This window comes from Hirundo rustica, chromosome 5, assembly GCF_015227805.2.
Source record: "Hirundo rustica isolate bHirRus1 chromosome 5, bHirRus1.pri.v3, whole genome shotgun sequence".
NCBI classification, from domain to species: domain Eukaryota; kingdom Metazoa; phylum Chordata; class Aves; order Passeriformes; family Hirundinidae; genus Hirundo; species Hirundo rustica.
Window position 1 is genome coordinate 42,825,640 of NC_053454.1, and position 15,896 is coordinate 42,841,535.

The window sequence follows — 15,896 nt, forward strand, 5'->3', positions numbered from 1 at the left end:
CTATTGTCTGTTTCAGAGGAAGAACACAGCCCGTGTCATTAAAGGGAAGTTTTCTTATTCAATGTATTATTTTCTCTTTTTGTAGGTATTTTCTCAGTGCTCAGCTTGGCATCTGAATGTACCACTCTTGCTGCTGAACTTCCCAAAGTGTCTTATGTGAAGGCCTTAGACGTCTGGCTGATTGTTTGCCTTCTCTTTGGGTTTGCGTCCCTGGTGGAATATGCTGTGGTTCAGGTAATGCTAAACAATCCAAAGAGAATTGAAGCCGAAAAAGCAAAGATTGCCAAGGCAGAGCAAGCAGAAGGGAAGGGTGGAAATGCTGCCAAGAAGAATACTGTGAATGGCACAGGGACTCCGGTACACATCAGCACTTTACAGGTAGGAGCTGCAAAGCTTTGTACGCAAAATCAGCATTCTTCTCTATTAGCTTAATTCCAGGAATATACTGTTTGTGATAATTTTGAACTGTGCTTAATCTTGGAAGGGACCAAGACAGTAAAAACATGTGACAGCTAATGGCTAGCAATCTGACCAATTAGAACTTCTGACCCCAAATCACTAGAGACCAAGTGAAAAATTTGTCTTTTAATATCATAGCACCGTGGTTGCTGCTTATCTTCAGGTAAATAAAGTAGCAAGCAGCTTTACAGTTGCTGTTTTTCTCATAATAAATAGCAGCTGTCAAATTGTAACTATTCAGAGGACAAAACTCTCAGAGTATTTGCAAGGAGCATACTCAAATAACACCCAGCTCGTTGCTTTCCCTGGGATGGCCACAGCTGCACTACATTGCATGCCTATAAAGCCAGGATTCCAGAAGTTGTGGCATTTGTAGACAAAAGACCAGTCTGTTTGTATCAAACACTTCCTGCACTTCTTGTGTTGCCAGATGGAGTTTATGTGTAAATCATTCAGATTTCACTATATGGTTAAAGATGATGTGCATCTTCACTCTGGCCAAAGTTTTCCATCATGTTACTGAATTCCTGATATTTTAGAAGTCCCTGTTTGTGCTCCGAGAGTTATCAGACATCTCAGTCCAACTGCCTTCAGTCCTAAGTGATATTTACTTGACATTTATTCTGCAGAAGAAAATACATTATTCTACAACATGTTTAATATGAATTTGGCTTGTCCTTTACAATGACTCAGCAATTCTGTTGTATAAAAGAAAACTATTAGGCTAGATCCAAGTGGTAATATTGGTACACTGTGACTTCAATGTTTCTTTAAGGAAGGAACAGTTTATGCAAGAATGGCTGAAATCCTGTCTTAGTATCAAGCTGGGATTGCCCCATAACTAATTGCCCCCAATCCAGAAGAGCTGCAGGTAATGTAGAGCAGTGGATTTAACAATCATAATTCTCACCTGGTAGAAGAATCTTCAGGAAAATTCTTGGTAGACAACTAGTCTCATCTTAGAGTAACCCCATGACTGCTTTGACTTGTGTCACAAATAGCTCCCCAAGCCCAGGCAACAGGAGAGCTGAGTAGAAAGAAAATGGCTCTGCTGAGGTTTTGCTTTCCCTGAACTGAATGTATAAATTTCGTGTTCAGCAACCTGCAGGTCCCAAATTCAGTTGTTTCTTCTAACAAAATAGTTGCAAGTATCCAGCAGAGCAGCATATAATATATTTTTTCCTAATTCCAGTGCTTAAAAAGTGTTAAGTGTTCAGCTTGATCAATTACAAGTTTAGCAAAAAAATACAGTTTTCTGTAGTGTGAACAAAACCAATTTCTAAATTGTAATTAATTGCAATTAAATTAAAAATTCCAAAATAAATTCCCTCTAATTCTCCTTGGTATGCATACCCTCTAAGGTACATGCCGTTGTCATATCTATGTGGAAAACAGAATTATCTATTATCATCTGTGTTGTGCTTTTGTACATAAATTATTTTTTCTTTTAAAGAAGGACCTGGTAAACAGTGTGTTTTAGGACTTGGAAGGGGAATAATTATCCACAGAAGTTCAGCAGTGTTCCCCGTGAATGGTGTCTAGCAGTAGACTAAAGATTTTTAGAATTCAGAATTCGATCCATCCTCTTCTAGGAGCATCTCCACGATTTTAAAATGTCAGCTTCAGCTTCTCATGTTTGACCTGCACTTTTCAAGGTCTTCCCAGCTTATGAATGAGACCTTTAACATTCTGGTAGCTTCTGGTGATCTTTATACAGTGATTTACAAAAAATTTTTTGCCAAGACACAGTGGAAATAGGCATTCCTTGCTGTAAAAGTTGGTCATGTGGCTGAGTGGCTCATGGCTAATGATCCAGCTTGAATTAATCCACACAACCTTTGCTTTTGAAACACAACCTACCAGAGGAGACTTATCCTGGACTGGTAATTCCTGGGAAGATGACCAGGCTGAGATAGAAAAAGGTCCAGACCAATGAATCATTTTACATCAGGATGTGGTAGGATAATGATGCTAGATTTTATGTATTTGAAAGTTATAAATCTGCCTGGTGGAAAATTCCCTCTCTGAACCTGCTACTGTGTAGGAGTACTTTGAAAGTTCTTGGCCCTGGAAAAGCCTGTACTAAAGTCCTAAATCAGAGCAGGTGTAAATCTCTTGGTAGTTCTGACTTCTAATCCAAAACCAGGCCTGCCCCACAAAATTTGGATTGCTCCTGTACAGACCTAGTAATGATCAAGTAGGGAATGCATTTGTCATATGGAAAATATGTGAGGGAGAGAAACATTAAAGAAGCAGGTAATGGAAAAAAACTGTATGTTGAAAAGCATAAAAAATAGGAAACAAAAAGAGGCCAGAGTGCTGTCCCAGAACTTTAGGAGCTGTTTCTCATCAGGGTCATGTAGGATTATGTGGGAGGCAAGAGCAAATACTATGCTAAATGTCTGGAAAGTCTTAGGTGGCCTAGTGAAACTTTAGGAAAAAAGGATGACTTCTCACTTTAGGAGAAAAGGATGACTTATAACTGCACCCCTGAAAAAAGTATATGTCCTATAGAAGTGTTTAAGGATGTTTTTTTTCTACATAGGAGGTGATATTCTGGCAAAAGTGTCTGAGGGTGTAGCTGGAAATGTCAGCATAGCTAGGTTTGAAACAGTGGATAGACTAGATGGGACTTGAAGGTAAAGCCAACAGAAAAGACATGGAAGCAGAAAACTCCAAGTGGGGAAAAACAGAGAGCATGAATAACTTCATTTTTAAGTGTTTCTCCTGTCTAAATTAAACTCTTACATATTATGAAACATTATTGAATGATGCTGATACATATCTGTAAGGTATTAGAGGGGAATCAAATTTAAAAAGAGAAGTTACTTTATTTCACTTTGAAATGCCCCTGATCATGATGCTGTGGCAATTTGTGTTCCCTGAGTAGCAAATTCTTGTACTTGGTGCTTTTGCAGTGTTGAAGCAGTGATGTCTCTGCAGGAGATTTGGGGGGAAAGACCTGCATGTAGGTAAAGGGGAGTTGAGATCCTTGGTGTGAGGAGGATCAGAGAGAAGTAAGGGGGGCGATCAGGCATCCCTGGTTCCAGTCTTAGTGGAACAACTTGTTTTCATGTGCTTGCTCCATTTGTGAAAGTTAAAATGTCATCCGGTTTGGAGACTTGGCATATCTGATTTTAGCAAAAAACAACCGTAACAAAACCTCATGATAATCCCTAAAAATACAAGCAGCTATTGTTCCATTTTTATGGAGTAAAGGTATAAGCTTTTCAGTGTATCCTAAATATTAAAAGTTTAATGTAATTGATAATTGCAGGCTAGGAGAAGAGCTCCCCTGTAACAGAACCTGCAAGGGTCCACTGAAAGTTTTCAGCAGAAATCACTTTTGTCACTGTGTCAATAGTCAGTGATCATGACCAATAATCACCAATAGTGACAGTGAAGATGGCAGGCTGAAAAGAGTGCTCAAAATTTGCCAGTCACCCAAAGATGGAGGAAGGCTTCCATGGATGTATAGCTACTTCACCAGATCGTGATGTAAAAGCTGCGTATTGCTAGCACACACCAACCCCTCAAGTCCAAACTTTATGAGTCATGCTCCCTCCAACAAAATCCCTTGAAATGTCAGTGCCATTTTAAACTTACAGGTTTATCAATATGACTGTCTGATTAAAGTCAAGTGGTCTGTCTGTCACAATCACCCTGAATCTGTAGGGAAAAGAAGAGAAAACAAGCACTTTGGATGTGTTTTTCTAGGAGAAGCAGTGGCTATGCACTTACAGGCAAAAAGCCATGAGAAAATACAGCTTGGCTCTCTTAGCTCATAGCGGCTGCAAGTAGATGCTGTTCTAAGCAAAGGAGAAAATTATGCAATCTGGTGATAACTGCTTGCACTGTCTTTTTATTGGGAATCCTCAGCAGGAGTTTGCATGTGTTTCCTAGCAAGGAAACATCATAGAGCGAGAAAAACAAGCAAAAAGGGAAAAGTTTTTAAGATGATTTTTTTTTTTTCTTTTTGCTTTCATTGCTGATGTGATTACAGTGAGAGATTGCACTGTTAACTGCAACAACACCCCTCAATTTGAAAAGTCACATTTTCATCAAGTCCATTTATAGAAGCTGTCCCCCACAGATAATGTGCTAACGGCTGGAGAGAACATTTGCTGAAAGAATGGTTCTGGCAGATGATGAATAGCACTATGCAAGTGGTGGTAATAGCTCTAATGCCAGTTATTTTTAAAAAGAAGTGGTGCTATTGCTTGCTTTATCTTGTCAGAGCCACATCTAGGCACTGAAACCTGAGATGGGTTATGTTCATCTCTACTGAGTTTTAATGTACTTGACCACTGGTGATGACCTGCGGTGACCTAGTCTTCCCAAGTTTTTCCCCTCAAGTGGCACTCCAGATTCAATTTTTTTATTGTAGAATCACCAAAAACCCAGCTTACATTTTACCTTGTACAAAAAACCACAGGCTGTAGCCTATTTTAATGGTTCCTGACAGAATTTCAGGTACAGAGTAGGTACTTTCTGCTCCAGTGGCTCCTGTATTCATCCTTGGAGATAATTCAAAACACGACTGTAGAAAGGCCCCAAGGAGTCTCCTTTGAGCAGGGGGTTGGACTAGATCTCCAGAGGTCCCTGCCAACCTTGGTTGTGCCATAATACTGTGGTATTTTATGTACTAATATTTTTTGTCCTGTACTTTGCAAGGAATATTTGGAATATGGTAGCATATTCCTGCTGAACTGCACCAGCAGTGAATACAGACTAGTATTAAACAATCATTACTTTATTGATGATCTACATCTATCATTGTGGCAAGAGAAGAGCACAAAACATATGCAAAAGAGATGAATAACAGAGCTTGTTTAAAAATTCCTCCTTGGTCTTGTATGGAAGTCCCTTACAGAACTGGCAGCACTGGGGACAGATCTACATGCCAACAGGAGGTTGGGGGCACAGCAGCAGAGGTGGTTTTGTGGCCAGGAGGATGTGCTGTGTGGGGCAGGGAGCACAGCACTACAGTGGGGAAGCTCTTCAGCCTGAGGGACACAAGCTGAGCTTGAGAAGCTGCCAGTGCTGTAGCATTTTTGAAGCCTTACTAGGAGATATGGACAATAGGTTTCTGCTCTCAAAAATGATGGCTTTTATATTACACTTCATCCTGATGGATAAAGAGGACTTGATCACTGATGAACAGTCAATTGAGAAAGATCTTTATTCTATTTGCACAAAACAAATTGAATCAAGTCCCTGGTATTTTTGGCGCTGTGAAAGGTCAGATTTCACAAATTTGAGAACTGCCTAATCCGGATGGAAAAATTTAAACAAAAAGTGTGAATGCTGCTGGTGAGCTAATAATGTTCAAATCAGAAGTAAAGCTATACTAATTTAAGAGAAACCCTAAAAGCTAACAAATAGCACAACTGAAAACAAACTCCCCAAAGATGTAAAACTAACTCAGCTTCAAGTATTTCTCTTCTCACTGGCAAATGTGAGGCAATAGCAATTAATATAAGCTGAACTTAATAAATTAATTGTGTAAGTAAGAAAAGAGATATATGCTTAGCATAACTGAGGGAAATAGGAAGTTACTTTGCATACATTGCAAGAATACAAAACCTTGTAAGAAGAATAATGGTTACTACACTAGATAGAGATGTTGCAAGTATCAAGAATTAACTGAAAAGAGAAAAGCGTTGCACAAATATTTTGCTCTATGTCTGGGGAAAAGCCAGATATATTCAATCTGTGGATGAAATAGCTCTCATTCACAGTAGCTGATGAGAATATTAAACAGTAACTATTACTGTTGGACATTTTGCAATCAAGATTTCAGCTTAAGTTGCATCTAGAATTTTTTTAAAAAGCTGTTCTGTGAGTGCTGTTGAACATTTATGTTGATTTTTTAAGAAATCCTTTAAATCTGGGCAAGTTTCAAAATACAGCAAGAAGCTAACTTTGTGCCAGTACTTTTAAATGCTAAGTGGCATAACATGAATAATTATAAACCTAACATCAATCATTGGAGAGTATTGCATAGCTTACAGGGCGCTGACTAATAATTATTGTTTGTAAGTATTAATTATCTTTAATATTAGCCATAATTCAGCTCCGTGTTAGCTGATAAATGGGTCAATGAAATTAAAGTTGGTCTGTGTGTTTTTTGATTTAATCAAATGGAATAAAACTTTTTTAAGTATTGTCAACCAGGTTGACAGAGGCAATGACGCAAAAGTCAGAAACTCTCTGAGAACATTTTTCTTGGCTTTGAATATCAGCCTGGTTACATCATCTGAATTATGCAAAATCAAGGTTAGATTTGTTACCAACTCTATGTACCAGCAGTTAATCAGACTAACTATAGTCATGCCTCGCGTCTGAATAATGAAGCCAAATAAATTCAGATTAGAAATGAGGTACATATGTTTCTGAGGAACAAGGTCATGGAAAAATTGCTCCATCCTGGATTTTTTAAAGGAAAATCTAGTGTAACTAGTTTGGGCAGTAAATGCAGAAACTGAGGAGGAGCACCAGAAGCAGCAGAGGCAGAGTTGCGGAGTTAGTTGTTCCTCCCTGCCAACCTGCATGCATAGGCAGCACTTACTCTTTCACCTCTGTCCCCATTTTCTTCTCACATTATTCCCCTGATTCTGCAACCAAAGGTGTTCTGCAGAGGCACACATGCTGCAACTCTGGAGCAGCAGCAGGTGCTGAGCTTGGCAGCAAGCACCAGTCAGCCTGAATTTTTTAAAAGGTGAGAAAGGATCATCACAAGGAACCTTACAGATTCCAAGAGGCATTTTTAGGTACTTCTGAGCTGTTCATCAAAAGACATGTGTTCTGTCCATCCTACCAAACCTAGACAAGGTGGTCCAGTCCTGAAAGAAACAGGGAGTTAGGTCTGTGTTTTGGGCCAAGCCCCAAGAGCTGTCACCTTCCTGCGCTCTCCTTGACCGCCCCAAATCCATGCCAGAGGCGCAAGGAGTGGCTGCAGCTCCCTTGGGAATGCAGGGTGTCCCTACCCTATCCCAGAAGCCTTGCCTTCCCAAACAGCTGCTCCCTATCCCCTGCTGGAGAAAAGCCATAAATCTGGTGGAAGCATCCTGTGGGTTGGGTCTGGGCCACAGGTCATGATGCTGGGGCAGGATAAGGCAGATAATATCAAATATTTTCTATGTCAGGATGGAGTCAAAGGATATAACATTTAACATTTTACTTTTCTTTACACATCTTCAGAGTAGTACTCTAAAATCAAGTCCTAAGATATTTTTTGTACAGAAAAGGTTCCTGTAGCTTTTGGTAAGTTTTTTGTTCAGTAAATGTGGAAAGTGAGGAGGAGCAGAGGCATTGTTAGGATTATTTTTAGGCTTCTAGCACAAACCAAGACAAAATGAATAAAAAGCAGATAATCATATATATTTTATATTACCTCACATTGTTTAGGGAAAGCTACTGGAGTGAATTTAGATTAAAACAACAGAAATATTGGAGAGTTGAAGAGATACATGAGAAAAAAAAATATGTTTAGGCAGCAGCTGAGTGTAGTATATAGAAGAATGTCAGATTTGTAAAGCCAAGGAAATAGATGAAATTATTTTCAAAAGTAACATATGCTTATTAAAGAAAAATTTGGGCCAGGTTGCTCATACAAGGAAAATTGTGTCACCCTGATAAATCAGTACTCCAGCTGACACTGAACTAAGCAGAGCTTTGTGTGAGCATGCTGTGAACAGTTCTCTGCTTATAAGGCAGAGGTGACCTAGAATCCACTCTCAGTCCTGAATGGGAATGAGAACCGACTTGTAACGGCCTTTAGGGGAGCACTCTAGATACTGCAGTTGGATCAGGGATATTCGGTACTATAAATGAGAGAACTTAGGCTACAATTAGTGTCACTGAATTTTACAAGGTATTGCTGGCAGTATGAGTAATGGACTACAAGTTTTCAAATCCAAAAGGAGGCCGATAATTTCATACAGGATTCTGTTTCTTGTAGTGGCCTTACTAAATCTTGCTAGGTTTGATCATGGGAAAAAATTAGTATTCCTGTGACTCTTCAGTTAACATACACCCCAGTCCTGCAAGTTCTCTTTTCATTGCACAAGGGTCTGCTTTATATCTTTATCACCTATGTCATTCGGTATGATCTGATTAGAAGGAATGTCTCAGATCAGCGAATAATAGCATCCTGTCACCCAGGGTCATATAATCATTTTTATCTGTGTCTTAGTCACCACCTTACTAGACAGTTTGCCCCTGCTACTCCAGTAATGAACACTGTCCTAGGCTGTCAGGTCTTTGAGGACTGGGAGACAGTTGCAAGAAATTTGTACATACAGTTTTGTCCAACCATCAGGAAACACCTATCTTGTTTTTCTTTTTTATTACCTGGAATCTTGATTTTGTGGTGGTTTAGGAATGGTATTCTCCAATTTAGTTCTCCCACTAAAACCATGCACTGCTGCACCTACTTGCTCCAAGTGGAGGTAAAAAAAGTAAAGAGAGATCATGGTTTGAGATAAGAAAAATTTACTGAAAATGGCAATGAGATAAGAAAATGAGCAATTAACAGCAATAATATTAATAACAAACGGTGTAAGAAAATAAATGATTCACACAGAAAAATTCTCTGACAACAGACAATACCAGACAGCTCCCTCTGCATGTTTTTTCAAGGAGAAGGAACAATTTTGGGCCAGAAGAGAATCCCTTTCCCCAGCCCTAGCAATGACGGGAGGTAATATAGAATAACCTCTGTGCCCTGACCATGCTTCCTCCTGGCTACTGCAAAAATTAACCTTCTCCTGGCTGGAACCAGGACAAACCTGCACCTCCATTTAATGCATTGGTTTCAAAATGTACTGCTTTCATAAGAAACAGAACCCTGGCAAAGGTGTATCCACTTTTTTTCAGAAAGAAGACCTCTAGGCTTCTCTTCCACCTTGCACTAGAATCAGCTCTGTAAATAATGGGAGTAAAAGTCCCACTAAAAGTTTAAGTCTCTTCCTGGCTTCATCAATTCCTTCCATGCAGGATAAATTGTCACTGTCATAGAGAAGCTAACAATATTCTTCAGAATATATTTCATTCATCTATAAACCTGGTACTGTGTTTTATGACATTATTATTATTATTATTATTATTATTATTATTTTATTATTATTATTACTATTATTTTAGTAGTTACAAAATATGACCATGCAAATATCCCAGACTGTCAGCCAAAAACTGCAGAAAACTGGAGGTGAAGAGAGCTGAGGGTAAAATACCTGAGAGCATTGTGGAGGAGAAACAGGCTAATGGGGAGAAGGGATGGGCAGCTTTTGGAATAAGTGAGTTTTAGTGGATCGGCGGCTCCAGGAAGCCTTAGTGAGACTTACATTTATGTCAGTTGCCCATGTGTATAACCTGATTTCTGAACTAGCCTTTTTTCAACTAATGCTCATGTTATATATGTGAACGAATTCATAGACTGTATTCTTTTTTCTTCTTTTTTTCCCTCTGCTTTCCTGAATAGTCCAATTGAAGTGAAAGTTTGGGAGAGGTTTACCCAAGTCACAAAGCACAGTGCCATGCAAGTAGTCTCTAAATCACTTCAAGCTCCCTGAGCAGTGTGGGGTTGGTTCTCCTAGAGATGTTTTGAATCTGAAATAAAAACTATAAAACCCAAGGAAGGGAATATAGGAACCTTTTGTCCCCACAGAAAAAAAGTATTGCTTGACCTCCCCACCATGAGCATTAAAGGAGCTATAGGAAACACAGAAATTCTGTTTATGGATTTAGATTTCCCAGTTAAACATTTCTGCAGTGCTGAGAACAGTGTTACAACTGTGTTACCTGTCTTTAGAGAGGCACTAAGCTCCAAAGGTACAAACAAAATGCTTCTCACCATGCGAGTTGGTCACTCTAGGATGAGGTATAGGATCCTGACCTGATAACTCTTTAGAACCAGAACAAACTGAAATTAATTGCATCAAATACTGAATTTTAGGTCCAATTCTGACTATGGGTTTCAGAGGTCAGAAAAATGCAAGTATTGAATAATATCAGGCCTGCAGCTTCATAAGCACAGAATCAATATCCAAAAATACTCCCCACAAAAATGTTCTCTCCCCTTTTATCACTTTAAAATGAAGGAGTCTAACTATAACAGATTGCAGAGAATGAGGCACCTTTTGCATGAAAAATTACCAAATTATGAATATTTGGATTAATTGATATGATTGGTCGATCATCCTTAAGTACTTTATAACATAACCATTCCATAAATTAGTCTGATGTAATGTATCCCTATCAACAAGTAATTTCCTATGTGTTTATTTGCAGTGTTCTTTAGCAGCTGCATGAACTTTGCTAATGAGCTGTGGTGAGTCGATCATGATTCCCCTCACTCTTTATTTCATAGGTTGGTGAGACCAGATGCAAAAAAGTTTGCACTTCGAAATCAGATCTGAGATCCAATGATTTCAGCATCGTTGGAAGCTTGCCAAGGGATTTTGAATTATCAAATTATGACTGTTATGGGAAGCCCATTGAAGTCAACAATGGGCTCGGGAAATCTCAAGCCAAGAACAACAAGAAGCCTCCTCCTCCCAAGCCTGTCATTCCATCAGCAGCAAAGAGAATCGATCTTTATGCAAGAGCACTGTTTCCTTTTTGCTTCTTGTTCTTCAACGTCATATACTGGTCCATATATTTATGATAAATCTTTTAGGTTTTTTCATATGTGTAAAATATAGCCCATTTCATTATCCCTTCCCAGTCATGAAGGCCACTGTGTGAAATTATTTGCATTTGCAAAGCAATATGTTGCATCTTGATGCCGTGCGATTGTACTGAACATATGGCATCTGAAATTTGAATGAAAGCATGACACTGCAATATCTGTGCTCTGACCAACTTTGTATATACATGTACAGCATACATCCTGCTTTAGGAATATATATGAAGGACAATGCCTACTACATTATAAAGCTGAATAATGCTCTTCAGTTATTAGTAACATACAGAAATTTAAAGTGTTTCTGACAATGAAACTGATGTGCACGTTGAATATTATTAAAATCCGTATTCTAGTATATGTAGTATTTAACAGCTTTTCTGCTGACTTCCAGAGGAAAAAGAAACACCCACCAAACATGTTTTTGTATAATTTCAGCTGGCACTGTTGAAAGAAAAACTAAGGTGTAATTATTATTATTTAGACTTTGTAAGTGAAGGCAGCATCAAGTAAGTAGATCTTGTCTAGGTGGAAAAATAAAGATCAGAGAACTACTAATTTTGTAAAATCAGCTCATTTAGGAAAAAACCCCCAACAAGTGTGTCCATGAAGCAGGCACAGTTAAGTGTGTTAGAATATGCTGGAAATAAAACATTGGGGCAAATTTTAACTGCTGTTTCTTTAGGCACAAACTAGATACAGTACATAAAAAACAAACAGGCCACTTTCTACACTAAAGGTAGCAGGAGTTTTAGAGAGGCATCGCAAGATGCAGCGCAGTATCAGATTTTTTATACATTTTTACATTAGTCTCTCCTCTGGCTTAGCTTCTGTAGCATTTGGCAAGCCTGAAGTATGTAAGTCACAATTTTTTTGTTATTGCATTGAACCCTTACTCAGTTTGGGTTTTTTGTCCCCTTGAAAGCTTTCATTTTAAACAAACCAGTGGTCAAGATGAAATCCCATTTTCGCCAATAATTATACCTTTTCTGTTTGCGTGCTAGCTAGCACATGGCCACCAGTAGGAGTGAAAATGTGTCCTAAGGTCTAAGGGGCTGAGACTCTCATGAGCCCTGGTGTGCCTATGTGTTAATTGATGGCTGCCCTCACCAGCTCATTGATCCGGCTGCTACGTTTTGGAGAATAGGGTCCTGTGCGTGAAATAATTCTGATAGGAGACTGCTTTCCTTTTTCCAGAGGAAACTCTGTGGCATGGAGACTACCTTAACATGAGTTCCTCGGTGTGCACAGGGCAGGAGCTGTGGTCTCCCATGGATGCCAGGGTACATCCCTTCATGAGGGTGAGTCATGAGAAGAAATTCAGCCAAAAGAAAGCTGCATGTAGGTAGGCATGTGAGTAGAGTGTGCTTCCTGAGAACAGGGACTTGGCCTCAGCCCATGAGAGCAAGCCGTACACTTCTCTGCTGGTAGGGATGGGGCACCACAGCTAGTTACAATATGAAAATAAGGCACCTCTCACTAAATTTGCACGTCATAGAATGAAATCTGAACTGCTGGCCCCTCATAGGCTAGGAAGGGACAGGTTTAAATACATGGAACCTTCCATAGTGCGGAGAGAAACAGTCGCACTTGTGCTACATTTCTGGCATGTCCAGGATGTGTTGAGCTAATGCAGGCCACAAGTGGGCTGCTGGATCACTTGGGAGTTGCCCACAATGAGAATGTTGTCCACATACTGCAATCCTGCACAACCAAAAGGTCAAAAGTGGGAAAGTAAGAAGAGCAATGGCATGCCACACTGGCTTCACTGGACATCTGGTGAACCTGCACACCCAGAGCTTTTACAAGCCACTGCCACTTTGTGATCAACAGGCTGGCTGCAGCAACTCATGTTTGGGTAGAAGAGATCTGCTCTTTGCAGTATGGTCACATGCACTCCACCAGCTTCCTGCCCACTGTCTTGTGGAAGTTTCAGGCAGCCGCTCTACCAAGCGGCTACAGTTTGTCCTTTCTGTTCCAAAGAAATGGAAGGCAAATTCCAGATGTTTTTGAGCTGTGTTGAATGGGGGCTGAGGAAAATTATGCCTTTAAGGTCTAGTTCAAAGTTTTAATATTTCTCTTAGTTGAAGGTAATTGCAGAATTGTGAGAGACTCTACGAAGCAATAAGGATAAGTGGAAGAGAGGAAGGATGGGAGGGGGAACTTTTATACATACAGAATGGTATATTTATAGACATTATTTATTCTCATACTTGTATTTTTTCTTACAGCACTGGAAGGCAAAAAAATAATTACCTTGAGTTGGAAATTATATGAATTTTGGAAGATAATTTTCTTGTTAGAACTCTTATTAAATGATTTATTTGTAATTAATGTCCACATTCTATCTGTAAAATCTCAATTATAGATTTTATTGTTAAATTAATCTTTGTTCCTTCTTGCTTTCCTGCTTACTTGATGGCTTTTGTGTTTTATCATAAAACACTTAATCAATAATACACTGTAATTGCTTTCCAACTCACACAACGGGAAGCAAAAGGAATGCATATTATTGAGATAAAGGGGTTTTGTTCATTACAGCACAAAAACTAAGGCCAAAAGAGAAGTTTAACAGCAAATTTGAAACTAAATTTAAAATTAAGCCAAGCATCAGCTATAAAGTATTAATTTTCTTTTTAGTTACACTAGATAATATTGCAGTATTTGTATTACCTTGGAATGCATTAGCTTGTCTTACTGAACAGTAATAATTGATTTCTTTTATTTTTTCTTCTTTCTACTAAAGGTCAAGAGTTTTCCTACCATCTCACATTATGGTCCACCAGCACCCTCTAGTTGTAAAATTCAGCCTGTGGACTGATTTCCAGAATGAGGTGCAAATATAAAGCTGTATAGGCAAAATAGGATCCTAATTGCTAATTATAATATGAAAGAAAAAGAAAATACTAAATTAAAAATAAATGGGCCCAAAATCAATGTACAGCTGTAGAAATTTTCCATGCAGTTAAAATTTAAAAGTATAGAAATGAGGACATTCAAGTAGTAGCAAAGGTGAGGTTCATGAAATGCAGCTTAGTAACTCGATTAGCTAGTCATGATGCCTAAACAAACCACATGACAGCAAAATCTGGTTTTGTGGGAGAGTCCATCTGTGTTTCAGCTGACATTTACTTCAAGTTCTGCTGTTGACTGGTAGGAGAGTTACGAATTTTTGTTCTAGCCTTAAGATAAACCTTGGTATTTTCTTGGTTCTTAATCATTGAAGGGTAGTATTCAAGTAGCTAATCCTGTTCTTTTATAGTATCATCACCCTTTAGATATCTTTCTACATTTTTTTCAGGATTTTAGAACACATTCAAACACTGCATCAGGAACTTTCGTGGAGATTATTTTATTCATTTCTCAACTGCATCTATGAATTTAAGGTAGGCAATAAGTAAGGATGTAATTTAAAAAGTGTATTAGCTGCTATGCATTAATTCCCTGTAGTACACAGCTCATGTTTTACACCCAGTTTTAGGAGCAGCTTTTCAGTGTAATTGCACCTCCTCTTTTCTTCACTGAATTCCAGCTGAGATGGTATAGGTGAGCAGTTGGTCTTTTGAGGAAAGGAGTTTATTTTTGTAAGTGCAGCGTACAGAAGACTGACCACTTGGAAGCAGTGGTCAAGCAGCTTTCACTCTTCAAAAATCTTCAGATTAATTTGGACGTGTAAACACGGTAGAGGAAGATGGGTTTTGGTGCCCGATTACCCATTAAAGAGAAAGCAGAAACACTGCTTTCTGGGTTAGTATCAACGGGCATGGCCACAGTGATTGATCTGGCTGTATAATCTTTGAAAGGAAATGCACTTACAAGTAACCTTTATTTAAAAATATTTTACTCTGAAGAGAGACAACACCTTACTTAAGCACTCTGTTACAGCTGTTCAGAGAATCTCTTAAGAGGCATTATAATACAGTTATAATACAGACCATGGTCTCTGCTTCAATTAAAGCAGCTTATCCTTATGGTTACTGGGGGATTGCAAAGGGGGTGTTCATAAAATAGGTAGCATTGAATTATTTATTTCCAAGGGAGTGCAACCTGAATGTATGCAGTGCCAAGTGATTTTTCAGGCTATTGAGATATCATAGTGCTGCAATGAGTACAAATGAGGTGTGTAGCAGATAAGGGAATGAGAGGACACTGTTACTTGATGCTTTCATGTACTAATTCCAGGATTAGAGAAGGTAATGTGGAAAGAAATCCAGATACAGATAAATTGAATAATAGGGTTTTTTGTGTCAACTGTTTAATTTGTGTCTTGAAATTTGCTTTGTATATAAATTAGTTACCTTCTTTTTATATTACTATAAGGAATTCGTAAAAAAAAAAAAACAGGGAAATTAAGCTCATCTGTGCTGCCCAAAAGATAAGAAAACTAATTCTTTTCATATGAAGCTCTACACCTAAGTAAACAGTGGAATATAAAAAAAAAAAAAAAAAATTGAGGACATAAATTCTTCATCGTTGTGGTTTTGTCTGTGCCATTGTATCAAATCAATCACAAGAAATCTGGGCTGCTTGCAGCATTCCCTTGCATTTTGCCTTACTCAAGAAAGTTGCCCACCCCTGTACTCCCCTTACACCTGTCCTCCTTCCATCGGTGGAAACGGTGTCAACATATATTTAAAATAAAGATTACCTGGCTATTTTGAAATCCTTCTGAAAGCCCTTCATTGCTACGATTATATCTCTGCTGCAGTCACTAAAATGTCTGCAGCTAGTGCAGGCTTATCCAAATTAG

The 15,896-nt window shown here is 38.7% G+C and overlaps 1 protein-coding gene across 5 annotated transcripts in view; it reads left to right on the forward strand.

The window, feature by feature from the left end:
• The window catches only part of GLRB (glycine receptor beta), a 49,175-nt gene extending 35,643 nt beyond the window's left edge, over positions 1-13,532 (forward strand). For all 5 annotated transcript variants that reach the window (XM_040064677.1, XM_040064680.1, XM_040064679.2 and 2 more), the window contains 2 exons: positions 86-378; positions 10,832-13,532. In XM_040064677.1, the coding sequence (XP_039920611.1) occupies positions 86-378; positions 10,832-11,128 (590 nt within the window). In that variant the 3' untranslated portion in view covers positions 11,129-13,532. The remainder of the gene's footprint in view (positions 1-85; positions 379-10,831) is intronic.
• The last annotated feature ends 2,364 nt before the right edge of the window (positions 13,533-15,896 follow it).